The following is a 13,725-nucleotide window of genomic DNA, read 5'->3' on the forward strand; positions in this document are numbered from 1 at the left end:
AATTTCTCTCTCTCCCACACCTCCTTACTTTCTTCATGAGCAGACCATGGGTTATCAAACGCCTTACTAAAATCCATATATACAACATCAATTGCTCTACCTTCATCTACACACTTAGTTACCTCCTCAAAGAATTCAATCAAATTTGTGAGGTAAGACTTACCCCTCACAAATCCACTTGTGAGAGGAGTGGTATTGGTAATGGATAATCAGAGCAAGTGGTTTGGGATAAAGAGAAGGGAGTGTTGCATGCTTTTCCCCAGGGGATCCTATTGGAGTTTTAGCCTTTCACCAAATTGTAACAGAGCAGTTGGTTTAACTGGTCTGTACTAGTGTTTATGTTGCACATGAGCCTCCACGCACCCTACTTTATTCCACCTCATCAGCGTAACTTTCTATTCATTTCTCCCTCACGTACCGATCTAGCATCTCTTCAAATATATCAATGCTATTCACTTAAACCAATCACTGTGGGAGCAAGTTTCACATTCTAACCACTCTCCATGCAAGGAAGATTCTTCCAAGTTCCCTATTGGATTTTATTAGTGACGACAAGAACAAAAGAATTTGAAGCGGGGGTTTGGCCCCTCAGGTCTGTTATCACATTAAGGGCCAAAGACAAGTAAATTGAATTGGCATACAAGTCAGGCATGATCTCACTGAATGAGGTTTACATGACCAACCCAGGCATACAGGTCAGGCATGATCTCACTGAATGAGGTTTACATGACCAACCCAGGCATACAGGTCAGGCATGATCTCACTGAATGAGGTTTACATGACCAACCCAGGCATACAGGTCAGGCATGATCTCACTGAATGAGGTTTACATGACCAACCCAGGCATACAGGTCAGGCATGATCTCACTGAATGAGGTTTACATGACCAACCCCTGCACCTTTTCTCCCAAGATCAGTTGCACGGGAGAATTAATTTCAGCTGAGCAAATTTTTTAAATGAGCATTTCTGAAGTGATAGGAAAGTGTTGTAACTAACATCCTCACAAAAGGATTGGAATACAAAATGGATTTGAAATCACTCCATCTTCCTAAGTAAGCAGGAGCCGATCTCCAAATGAGGAATGAGGAACAGTGACTACCCAATGAGGAAAAGCACAGCCAACATACAGGAGTTTTTGCTGACTTGGTTCACTGTTCATCACCAGGATCATCTGTTTTTGGTGACTGGATACATCAAATTCTGTTTTTATTTAATCATGCAGCATGATTTTTATTAATGATTTGGGGATCATTATTCCTTAGAATACAGGGCAGAAGGAGACCATTTGGCACCAACTCTTTCAAAGAACAATAAGGTTATTCCTACTTCTTGCCTTTCCTCAAATTCCTGCAAATTTTCATTCTTCAAACCAATTTTCTTTTGAAGGTATCATTGATTTGGAATCCAGTGCCCTATCAGGTACTGCATTCCACATCCTAACCATTCCCTGTGTAAAAAACTTCTTCCTCGTGTCACTTATGATTCTTACCCCACCCATTTTCACATAAAATTGGCAGAATACTGGCTTTGCTGACAAAGTAATTTTCTGCATTATCATGTCCCTTTATCCCACAGAATGTACCCACCTTTGCCTGTCAGGCTCTCCATCTTCCACTTCATCCGCACTGCAGGTTGCACTGGAATCATTGTCCGAATGAGACTCCATCTGTACTCCAGGCTGCGCCAGATTGAGCAGCTCTGTTCCCATTATTCCCTGCTGCCTGGTTTTCTCAAACTCTTTGTCTTTGGCATCCACCTCCTCTTTAACCTGCAGATTTTCTTCTGGCTTCATATTCACATCCACAGGCTCAGTTTTGGTCTTCAGCAGAGGTTCAAACACAGGCTTTGCTTCAGCATCAACTCCCCTTTGCCCCTCCATTGACTCCTCAAAGCCCAAGTTTATCTCCTGCTTGACCTGCAGTTCAGGTGAGGGAGCAGTGGGTGCTGGTGAGACAGACTGTATAGTTGGAGCATCCTTACTGGCAGGATTCTCTTCTTCAGTTAACCGGTTAGCCTCCGTACTTTCCTTACTCGACTTCCCTGTCTCCATAGGCGATGGTGAAGGTGCACTCTCAGTATCTGAGCTGTTCTCAGCTCCTGGGAATAAAAAAATCACATTCATCCGTCACAATTAAAACCTCAAGTAAGAATTACAGAGGAACAAAAACTAAAGCAACAGTTGCTGCAAATCTGAAATAACAATGGTAATATACTTCAGTCTGGTGCTGAAAGACATGTTAACCTTTCATCAGACAAGGAGCTCCAAAAAGCATCAACTTGCTGATTGGGAAGAACATTGGAAAGTCAAAAGCCAATCGATAGAAAATACTGCTTAAACAGACTGAGACATGGAAATATATACACCATGAACACAAGTGACAAATTCAATTCTTTTCCAGGCATGTCGAGAAACTGGTCATCTGTTCCATTAAGGTATATATGTGGATATTGTGCTTGCACTTTCCAACTACTACAGGATGACCCTGAGATGAAGGTCGACCTTGTCCTGAAAGATTAGACAACAGGTTCACTGTTGGTTTTTGCAGTTGTGCAAAATCAACCACGTTTAAGCTCTAACATGTGTGTTTGATATTACATTTTGCTCCAATGGAAACAGTGGGTCAGTTGACAATCACCCTCCCTGCAGAATGGAAGCTCCCTCAACGGCCTCCTTTTAGTCAGGGCGGACCAATTGAACAGAGTGGCCCAATTGGAAAAAATGCAGGGAGGTAAATTAGGAGCGTTTAGACTACATGCAGCAGATTTGTAGATCAGTAAAATTACACAAATTCTGAAGATATTTGCACTTTGTGAAGTAACCCATCAATATTTTTACCACAACACCACCATTTGGCCACAGGAATCCCTTCAGAAACTGCTGATGTTCCATAGAGGAGATACTGATGGAGCCAAGTCGAAATCTTGGAGAAATATAACTGGACAGAGTATGTACCAACAGCAGGTAAATATAGTTCTGCCATGCAGATAGCATCGGGAATAAAGTATCATCTTACAGTATGGGCAGGCGAGGTATTTCCCTCAGTTCAGACACAGTGCTGGGCATTTCTGCATACTTTATCCCACCAGCAACGCTAACCCCCTGTCTGCTGCCCCATACAAAGCTTTGAACTTATCCAAGTAGGTATTATCACAACTCCAGCACATGGTGACATAGATTTCTCTATACCTTCACTGTCCTCTGGATTCTCCTCTTCATTGGACACTTCATTATCCTCATCTTCTTGTGCAGACACTGTTGAAGCAATGCTTTCACATTGTGATACTTCCCGATCTTCACGTGATCTCCGTGACATCTGTTGCTGAGGAGACAGAGAAGATGTGAAAAAACACCTGGGACCCTATAACTCTACATCGATGGTCTCACCCAAGCCAGGGACAAGGCAGAAACAAGAGTAACCCCTTGAGCCTGGTATGCACCTTCAATGACATCATGGCTGATTTGTAACCTCCCTGCCTTTGCTCCATACTCCTCAATACATTTTGTGAACAAACATCTAGCAACAGGATTTTTCAGCCGCATCCTCTAAATCCAATCTCTACTACCAAGGGGAACGAGGATAACAGATGAAAGGAAACACCTCCCACTGCATGCTTGCCTTCATCGGACAGGGTATTGAGTACAAGAGTCGGCAGGTCATGTTACAGTTGCATAGGACTTTGGTTAGGCCACATTTGGAATACTGCGTGCAGTTCTGGTCGCCACATTACCAGAAGGATGTGGATGCTTTAGAGAGGGTGCAGAGGAGGTTCACCAGGATGTTGCCTGGTATGGAGAGTGCTAGCTATGAAGAAAGGTTGAGTAGATTAGGATTGTTTTCGTTGGAAAGACGGAGGTTGAGGGGAGACCTGATTGAGGTCTACAAAATTATGAGAGGTATGTTGGGGGCCTCACGGTAGCATGGTGGTTAGCATCAATGCTTCACAGCTCCAGGGTCCCAGGTTCGATTCCCGGCTGGGTCACTGTCTGTGTGGAGTCTGCACGTCCTCCCCGTGTGTGCGTGGGTTTCCTCCGGGTGCTCCGGTTTCCTCCCACAGTCCAAAGATGTGCGGGTTAGGTGGATTGGCCATGCTAAATTGCCCGTAGTGTAAGGTTAATGGGGGAATTGTTGGGTTATGGGTATACGGGTTACGTGGGTTTAAGTAGGGTGATCATTGTTCGGCACAACATCGAGGGCCGAAGGGCCTGTTCTGTGCTGTACTGTTCTATGTTCTATGTATGGACAGGGTGGATAGCAACAAGCTTTTTCCAAGAGTGGGGGTGTCAATTACAAGAGGTCACGATTTCAAGGTGAGGGGGGGAAAGTTTAAGGGAGATGTGCGTGGGAAGTTTTTTACGCAGAGGGTGGTGGGTGCCTGGAATGCTTTGCCAGCGGAGGTGGTAGAGGCGGGCACGATAGCATCATTTAAGATGCATCTGGACAGACATAGAGAGAAGTAGACCTTGGAAAATAGGCAACATAGGTTTAGATAAAGGATCTGGATCGTCGCAGGCTGGGAGGGGCGAAGGGCCTGTTCCTGTGCTGTAATTTTCTTTGTTCTTTGTTCTTTTTGTTCTGCAAGTTCCCTCCAAGACACACACCACCTTGACTTCGAATGATATCGTCATTCCTTCACTGTGGTTTGGTCAAAATCCTGGAAGCCCCCGCCCCCTCTCCAAAAGCACATTGGCTGTATCTGCATCAGTTGGACTGCAGTGGCTCGACAAGGCAGCTCACCATCTTCTCAAGGGCAGTTATGGATGGGCAATAAACGCTGGCCTTGCCAAGGACACACTCATCTCTCGAACAAATACAATGTAAAAACAAATGAACAACTGCTATTTGCAGATGAGCGTTCCCAGCGCCGACTCATGAGCCCACAAAAGACACTGGCATCCCAAAAATCAAGAATGTCCCATATTATAGAGCAGTATCTTGCACTTTCTCAACTTTTTGCCTGTTCTTTAACAGGGTTCACTTTAAACAACTTGCACCTAGTGTCATGTGAAGTCCTTCCAGACATGACCAATCTCAGGTGTAAGAATGTAAGAGTCTGCACCAACCCTCCGAAAGAGCACACCACCAGGGCCCACTCCCCCGCCCTATCCCTGGAACCCTACCTAAGAGGCAATTTAGCATGGCCAATCCAGCTAACGTAGGTTTAACTCCACTTTCCTGCGGCTAAGAACTAAACAGAGTAACTAATAATAATCTTTATTTGTGTCACAAGTAGGCTTACAGGGTCCTAGGTTCGATTCCCGGCTTGGGTCACTGTCTGTGTGGAGTCTGCACGTTCTCCCTGTGTCTGTGTGGGTTTCCTCCGGGTGCTCCGGTTTCCTCCCACAAGTCCCGAAAGACGTGCTGTTGGGTGAATTGGACATTCTGAATTCTCCCTCTGTGTACCCGAACAGGCGCCGGAATGTGGCGACTAGGGGATTTTCACAGTAACTTCATTGCAGCCTACTTGTGACACTACTAAAGATTATTATAACAGTTATAAGGGCTGTAATTCTATGGGGAGTACAAAATGTGCTAAGTATAAAAAAGGAACATTCCTTTTGAAGCATCAGCTGCCATTAAAATGAGAATAATTTAGTTGACTGTATTTGTTTTAGTAATTTGTTACAGCAAAACTTTTAAAACATAAAATCTTGTTTCATTTTCTTTATTTTTAAAAATAAATTTCGAGTACCCAATTCATTTTTTCCAATTAAGGGACAATTTAGCGTGGCCATTCCACCTACTCTGCACATCTTTGGGTTGTGGGGGTGAAACCCACGCAGACACGGGGAGAATGTGCAAACTCCACATGGACAGTGACCCAGAGCCGGGATCGAACCTGGGACCTCGGCGCCGTGAGACTGCAGTGCTAACCACTGCGCCGCCGTGCTGCCCTGTTTCATTTTATTAACTATTAATTAGAAGTCAGATTTTTTTTTCAGTCTCTATGATTGCAAAATTACTCTGAACCCATGACCCCTAATTTTCGACTGCCCATGAGGACAGATATGCCTGTCGATGGAAAGGCTGACTCACCACTCTAAGTTTGTGTTGTTGCAGCAGCATGTCAAGGTTGTGCCGCCTCTTGTAGTTGAAGTAGAAATTCTTGCACTGTGCTTCGCTTTTGGTGCCCACCATCTTGGCAATAGCTGCCCAGTTCCGTCCATGTTCCACGAGTCCTAAGGTAAAGACACCAGGAGTAGAATTAATCCACAAGTCACATGTCATTACACCAAAAAGGGGATAATATTGCGGATATTATCTCTTTAAAACAATCAATTCAGTCTAATTCTCTCTTTGTAACCCTGCGAGTTTATTTCCCCCAACTGCCCACCCAATTTCCTTTTGAAATAATTCATCGTCTCTGTGCCCACCGCCCTCATGGACAGTGAGTTAAGGTCTTTAACCTTTGCTGTGTTACAAAGTTCTTGCTCACATCCCCCACCCCCCTACATCTCTTGCCAAAAAACATAAATTTGTGTCCCTTAGTCCTTATACCATCAGCTAATAGGAAAGTTTTTACTTGTCCACCTTAACTGAACAAATCTTAATCTTGTACATCTCTATTAAATCACTTGTGTCCTGGGGGGGTACTTGCTAGAGCGGTTGGGGAGGGAATCGAACCTGGGACCCTGGAGCTGTGAAGCATTGATGCTAACCACCATGCTACCGTGAGGCCCCATAATATTGTCGAGGAGAATGCTGAGACCCAGGCTATTAGAATAGATGGCTTTGAGGTGCGTAGGGAAGAAGTGTTGGCAATTCTGGACATGGTGAAAATAGATAAGTCCCCGGGGCCTGATGGGATTTATCCTAGGATTCTCTGGGAAGCCAGGGAAGAGATTACTGAGCCTTTGGCTTTGATTTTTAGGTCATCATTGGCTACAGGAATAGTGCCAGAGGACTGGAGGATAGCAAATGTGGTCCCTTTGTTCAAGAAGGGGAGTAGAGATAACCCCGGTAAATATAGGCCGGTGAGCCTAACGTCTGTGGTGGGTAAAGTCTTGGAGAGGATTATAAAAGATACGATTTAGCATGGTTTTGTGAAGGGTAGGTCATGCCTCACAAACCTTATCGAGTTCTTTGAGAAGGTGACTGAACAGGTGGACGAGGGTAGAGCAGTTGATGTGGTGTATATGGATTTCAGTAAAGCGTTTGATAAGGTTCCCCACGGTCGGCTATTGCAGAAAATACGGAGGCTGGGGATTGAGGGTGATTTAGAGATGTGGATCAGAAATTGGCTAGTTGAAAGAAGACAGAGAGTGGTGGTTGATGGGAAATGTTCAGAATGGAGTTCAGTTACGAGTGGCGTACCACAAGGATCTGTTCTGGGGCCTTTGCTGTTTGTCATTTTTATAAATGACCTAGAGGAGGGCGCAGAAGGATGGGTGAGTAAATTTGCAGACGACACTAAAGTTGGTGGAGTTGTAGACAGTGCGGAAGGATGTTGCAGGTTACAGAGGGACATAGATAAGTTGCAGAGCTGGGCTGAGAGGTGGCAAATGGAGTTTAATGTGGAGAAGTGTGAGGTGATTCACTTTGGAAAGAATAACAGGAATGCGGAATATTTGGCTAATGGTAAAATTCTTGGTAGTGTGGATGAGCAGAGGGATCTCGGTGTCCATGTACATAGATCCCTGAAAGTTGCCACCCAGGTTGATAGGGTTGTGAAGAAGGCCTATGGTGTGATGGCCTTTATTGGTAGAGGGATTGAGTTCCGGAGCCATGAGGTCATGTTGCAGTTGTACAAAACTCTAGTACGGCCGCATTTGGAGTATTGCGTACAGTTCTGGTCGCCTCATTATAGGAAGGACGTGGAAGCTTTGGAACGGGTGCAGAGGAGATTTACCAGGATATTGCCTGGTATGGAGGGAAAATCTTATGAGGAAAGGCTGATGGACTTGAGGTTGTTTTCGTTAGAGAGAAGAAGGTTAAGAGGTGACCTAATAGAGGCATACAAAATGATCAGAGGGTTAGATAGGGTGGACAGCGAGAGCCTTCTCCAGCGGATGGAGGTGGCTAGCACGAGGGGACATAGCCTTAAATTGAGGGGTAATAGATATAGGACAGAGGTCAGAGGTGGGTTTTTTACGCAAAGAGTGGTGAGGCCGTGGAATGCCCTACCTGCAACAGTAGTGAACTCGCCAACATTGAGGGCATTTAAAAGTTTATTGGATAAGCATATGGATGATAAGGGCATAGTGTAGGTTAGATGGCCTTTAGTTTTTTTCCATGTCGGTGCAACATCGAGGGCCGAAGGGCCTGTACTGCGCTGTATCGTTCTATGTTCTATGTTCTAATGTAGGCCCCTTACAGTGAGAAACGGGGGGAGGATTCATACCTGGGAACAAAGAAATGGCTGAGGTACTAAATTTGTACTTTGCTTCTGTCTTCACAAAGGAAGAACATGAATACTGTACTGGAAGTTCTGAGAAACACAAATTTTAGTGGTGAGCTGAAGGAGTTTAATAGTAGTAAAGAAATGGTTTGGGGGAAATAAATGAGATAGTATGCGGAAAAATCTCCAAACCCTGATAACCGTCATCCCAGAGTACTTAAGTGGCCCTGGAAATAGTAGATCCATTGTGGTCATTTTCCAAAATTCTTTGGACTCTGGAATGGTTCCCACAGATTGGAGGGTAGCGAATGTAACCCTGCTATTCAAAAAGGGAGGCAGAGAGAAAACAGGGAACTATAGACCAGTGAGCCTAAGGTTGGTAGTAGGGAAGTTGCTGGAGTTCATTGATAGCACAACATTTGGAAAGCAGTGGTATAATCAGACAAAGTGAGCATGGATTTATGAAAGGGAAATCATGCTCGAAAAATCTACTGGAATTCTTTGAAGAAGTAACCAGTACGAGTCACTGTCCGTGTGGAGTTTGCACATTCTCCCTGTGTTTGCGTGGGTTTCGTCCCCACAACCCAAAGATGTGCAGGTAGGTGGATTGGCCACGCTAAATTGCCCCTTAAGTGGAAAAAAATTAATTGGGTATTCTAAATTTAATAAAAAAACGAAAAAGAAAAGTAGCCAGTGCAGTTGACCAGCGAGAACCGGTGGATGTGGTTTATTTAGACTTTCAGAAGACTTCTGACAAGGTCTCACATAGCAGATTAATATGTGAAGTTAAAGTGCATGGGATTGCAGTAGTGTCTTGAGATGGATAGAAAGCTGGTTAGCAAACACAAAGCAAAAGATTGGAATAAATAGGTATTTTTCCGATGGGCAGGCAGTGACCAGAGGGGTACTGCAGTGATCTGTGCAAGGACCCAGGGTGGGACAGTGGTATGCACAACAGCATCACAGCACCATGGATCCGAGTTCAATTCCGGCCCTGGGAATTATGTGGAGTTGCACTTTCTCCCCGTGTTTGTGTGGGTTTCTTCCGGGCGCTCCGGTTTACTCCCACAGTCCAGAAATGTGCAAGTTAGGTAGATTTGCCACGCTAAATTACCCCTTAGTGTCCAAAGATGTGCAGGTTAGGTGAAGTTAGAGTGAAAGAGTGGGCCGAGGTAGGGTGCTCTTTCAGAGGGTTGGTGTAGATTCGATGGGCTGAATGGCCACCTTATGCACTGTAGGAGTTCTATGCCCCCAACTCCTCACATTATTTATGAATGACTTGGACAGGGAACTAAATATTATCTTCAAATTTGTCGATGATAGAAAGTTGAATTGGAGGATAAGCTGTGAGGAGGATGCAGAGATGCTTCAGTGTGATTTGGACAAGTTGAGTCAGTGCGCAAATGAATGGCAGATGCAGTACAATTTGGATAAATGTAAGATTATCCACTTGGTAGCAAAAACGAGAAGCAAGACTATTATCTCAATGGCCATAAATTAGGAGAGGTGAATGTGCAACTAGACCTGGGTGTCCTTGTGCACCAGTCACTGAAGGTAAGCATGCAGCTGCAGCAGGCGGTAAAGAAGGCAAATGGTATGTTGGCCTTCATTGCGAGAGGATTCGAGTACAGGAGCAGGGATGTCTTGCTGCAATTCTACAGGGTCTTGGTGAGGCCACATCTGGAATAGTGTGTGCAGTTTTGGTCTCCTTATCTGAGAAAGGATGTTCTTGCTATAGAGTGTGTGCAGAGAAAGTTTACCAGACTGATTCCTGGGATGGCAGCACTTGCGTTCGAGGACAGATTGAGTTGGTTAGGATTGTATTTGCTGGAGTTCAGAAGAATGAGAGGGGATTTCATAGAGACCAATAAAATCCCAACAGGGCTGGACAGGGTAGATGCAGGAAGGATGTTCCCGATGGTGGTGGTGTCCAGAACCAGGGGTCACAGTCTGAGGATATGGGGTAGACTATTTAGAACTGAGTTGAGGAGAAACTCCTTCACCCAGAGAGTGGTGGGTCTGTGGAATTCGTTACCACAGGAAGTAGTCGAGTCCAAAACATTGTACAGTTTCAAGAAGCAGTTAGATATAGCACTTAGAGTGACAGGGATCAAAGGATATGGGGAAATGCAGGATTAGGCTATTGAGTTGGGTGATCAGCCATTATCATATTAAATGGTAGAGCCTCCTATTTTTTCTATGTTTCCAGCATGTCTCTTCCCTTTTGAAGTTCTAAACTGTCCTCCTCACAGTTTACCATGCTTCAGAGTTTTTGAAATTGTCCTCTGCACACCAAGATCCAGGTCATCAATGTATATCAGGGTTCTCAATACCGGCCCCTGAATAACAGCACCACAAAGCTTCCTCCAGCCCGAAATATATCCATTGACTAACTCCCTGCATCCTACTATTCCGCCAACATTGTATCCACTTTGCTGCTGTCCCTTTTATTCCACCTTTCCCACAAGTCTGTTGTGTGGCACGGTAACGAATGCTTTCTGAAAATCTATGTACACATCACCAGCATTAGCCTCATCAACCCTTTCTCTATCTCCTCAAAAAACTCCAGCACGTTAGTGAAACACGATTTTTAAAAATTGATTTATGGGATGTGGGTGCTGATCATGTTAATTGTCCATCCCTAATTGCCCTTGAGAAGGTGGTGGTGAGCTGCCTTCCTGAACTGTTACAGTCCCTGATGTGTAGGTATATACACAGTGCTGTTAGGGAGGGAATTCCAGGATTTTGACCCAATGATGGTGAAAGAATGGTGATATATTTCCAAGTCAGAATGTTGAGTGACTTGGAAACTCCCAGGTGTTGATGCCCCAGGCATCTGTTGCTCTTGCCCTTCCAGGTGATAGTGGTCTTGGGTTTGGAAGATGCTACTTAACAAACTTTACTGAGTTCCTGCAGTGCACCCTGTAGATGGTACACACGGCTGCCACAGTCTATCGGTGGTGGAGGGAATGAATGTTTGTGCAATGGCTAGTAATCAAGAGAGCTGCTTTGTCCTGGATGGTGTCGAGCTCCTCGAGTATTGGTGGGAACCGCACTCATTCAGGCAAGTGGAGAGTATTGCATTACACTCCTGACTTGTGCCTTCTGGATTGTGGACAGAATTTGGGGAGTCAGAAAGTGAGTTCCTGCAGCACAATCCCTACCCTTTGGCCTGTTCTGATAGCCACATTATTTATGCGGCTAGTCCAATTCAGTTTTTGGTAAATGGTAACCCCCCAGATGTTGTTGGTGGGGGATTCAGTGATGGTGAATGTCAGGGGGTAATGCTTAGGTATTCTCTTGTTCGAGGTAGTCATTGCCTGGCACTTGTGTGGTGCAAATGTTTCTTGCCACTTGTCAGCTGAAGCCTGGACGTTGTCCAGGTCTTGTTGCATTTGGATATGGACTAAAGCATAGAGTTTTACAGAACGCAAACAGTCCCTTCGGCCCATCAAGCACCTATTTATACTAATCCTATTTTCCAGCACTTGGCCCATGGCCTTGTGACCTATGGCAGTTCGGGTGCTCATCTAAATACTTTTAAATGTTGTGAGGGTTCCCGCCTCCACCACCCTTCAGGCAGCGTTCCAGACTCCCACCACCCTCCGGGTGAAAACGTTTTTCCTCAAATCTCCTTCCCATTACTTTAAATCTATGCCTCCAGTTATTCACCTCTCCACTGAGGGGAAAAGTATCTTCCTATTCACTCTACATCCCTCATAATTTTTATTTACCACACCACCAATTTTTGTGTCATCTGCAAACTGACTTAACATCCTACATTCACATCCAGATTATTAATATAATTACAAACAAGGGACCCAGCACCGATCCCTGCGGAACACCACTGGACACAGGCCTCCAGTCACAAAAACAACCTACAACATCACCATCTGCCACCTACCACAAAGCCAGTTTTGGATCCAGTTTCCCAAATTGCCCTGGATCCCATGGGATCTTAACCTTCTTCGTCAGCCTCCCAGGTGGGACCCTGTCGAAAGCCTTACTAAAGTCCATGTAGACCACATCAACTGCACTACCCTCACTGACATACCTAGTCACCTCCTCAAAAAATTCAACCACATTTGTAAGACATGATTTCCCTTTAACAAAACAATGCTGACTATCCTTAATTAACCTTTGTCTCCCCAAGTGGAAATTCTGTCGCTCAGAATTTGTTCAGTAGTTTCCCTACCACTGAAGTTAGACTCACTGGTCTGTAATTTCCTGATTCTTCCCTACTTCCCTTCTTGACTAATGGCCCCACATTAGCTTTCCTCCAGTCCTCTGAATAATGGCCCCACATTAGCTTTCCTCCAGTCCTCTGAATAATGGCCCCACATTAGCTTTCCTCCAGTCCTCTGAATAATGGCCCCACATTAGCTTTCCTCCAGTCCTCTGAATAATGGCCCCACATTAGCTTTCCTCCAGTGCTCTGAATAATGACCCCACATTAGCTTTCCTCCACGCTCTGAATAATGGCCCCACATTAGCTTTCCTCCACGCTCTGAATAATGGCCCCACATTAGCTTTCCTCCACGCTCTGAATAATGGCCCCACATTAGCTTTCCTCCACGCTCTGAATAATGGCCCCACATTAGCTTTCCTCCAGTCCTCTGAATAATGGCCCCACATTAGCTTTCCTCCAGTCCTCTGAATAATGGCCCCACATTAGCTTTCCTCCAGTCCTCTGGCACCTCTGTAGCCAGAGATAAGAAAAGTTTTCTCAGAGCTGTTGCAATCTTCTCTCTTGCTTCCCACAGAAACCTGGGATACACCTCATCAGGTCCACTTTTAGGCCGTTAAAATTGGCAATATCTCTTCACTCTCAATGTTAAGTCATTCAAGTAAATCACAAAGCGCTTCCCTGATTTCCATACCCACATCATCCGTCTCAGTAGTGAACACAGATGCAAAGTACGCATTTAAAACCTTACAAATATCTTCCGGTTCCACACACAAATTGCCATGTTGGTACCTGATGGGCCCCACTCTTACCCTGGACAACCTCCTGCCCATAATATACTTAGAAAACACCTTTGGATTTTCCATTATTTTACCTGCCAATGTTTTTTCATGCCCTCTCTTAGCTCTCCTAATTTCTTTAAGTAATTAATTTTCTCTAGTCCTCTCAACCGTCCGCTGTTTTGAGCCCTAGGTATCTGCCATAAGCCTCCCTTTTTGTCCTCATCCAACCCTGGATATCCTGAGATGTCCAGGATTCCCTGGATTTATTACTCCCATCCTTCAATATCACGGGAACATGTCGGCCCTTTAGTCTCTCTATTTTGTTTTTGAATGAATTCCACTGGTCTGATGTAGATTTTCTTACAAGTATGTGTTCCCAGTTGGCTCTCCCTTAGTTCAGAAACTTAACTTTCGGCCTA

The 13,725-nt window shown here is 44.8% G+C and overlaps 1 protein-coding gene across 4 annotated transcripts in view; it reads right to left on the reverse strand.

Moving 5' to 3' along the window:
• ncor1 (nuclear receptor corepressor 1) overlaps positions 1 to 13,725 on the reverse strand; it is a 356,231-nt gene that overhangs the window by 136,154 nt on the left and 206,352 nt on the right. For all 4 annotated transcript variants that reach the window (XM_038814799.1, XM_038814800.1, XM_038814801.1 and 1 more), the window contains 3 exons: positions 6,037 to 6,179; positions 3,189 to 3,321; positions 1,588 to 2,098 (listed from right to left, as the gene is read on the reverse strand). In XM_038814799.1, coding sequence (XP_038670727.1) covers positions 1,588 to 2,098; positions 3,189 to 3,321; positions 6,037 to 6,179 — 787 coding nt within the window. The remainder of the gene's footprint in view (positions 1 to 1,587; positions 2,099 to 3,188; positions 3,322 to 6,036; positions 6,180 to 13,725) is intronic.

The sequence above is a fragment of the Scyliorhinus canicula genome, chromosome 12 (assembly GCF_902713615.1).
Source record: "Scyliorhinus canicula chromosome 12, sScyCan1.1, whole genome shotgun sequence".
In the NCBI taxonomy this organism is placed as follows: Eukaryota; Metazoa; Chordata; class Chondrichthyes; order Carcharhiniformes; family Scyliorhinidae; genus Scyliorhinus; species Scyliorhinus canicula.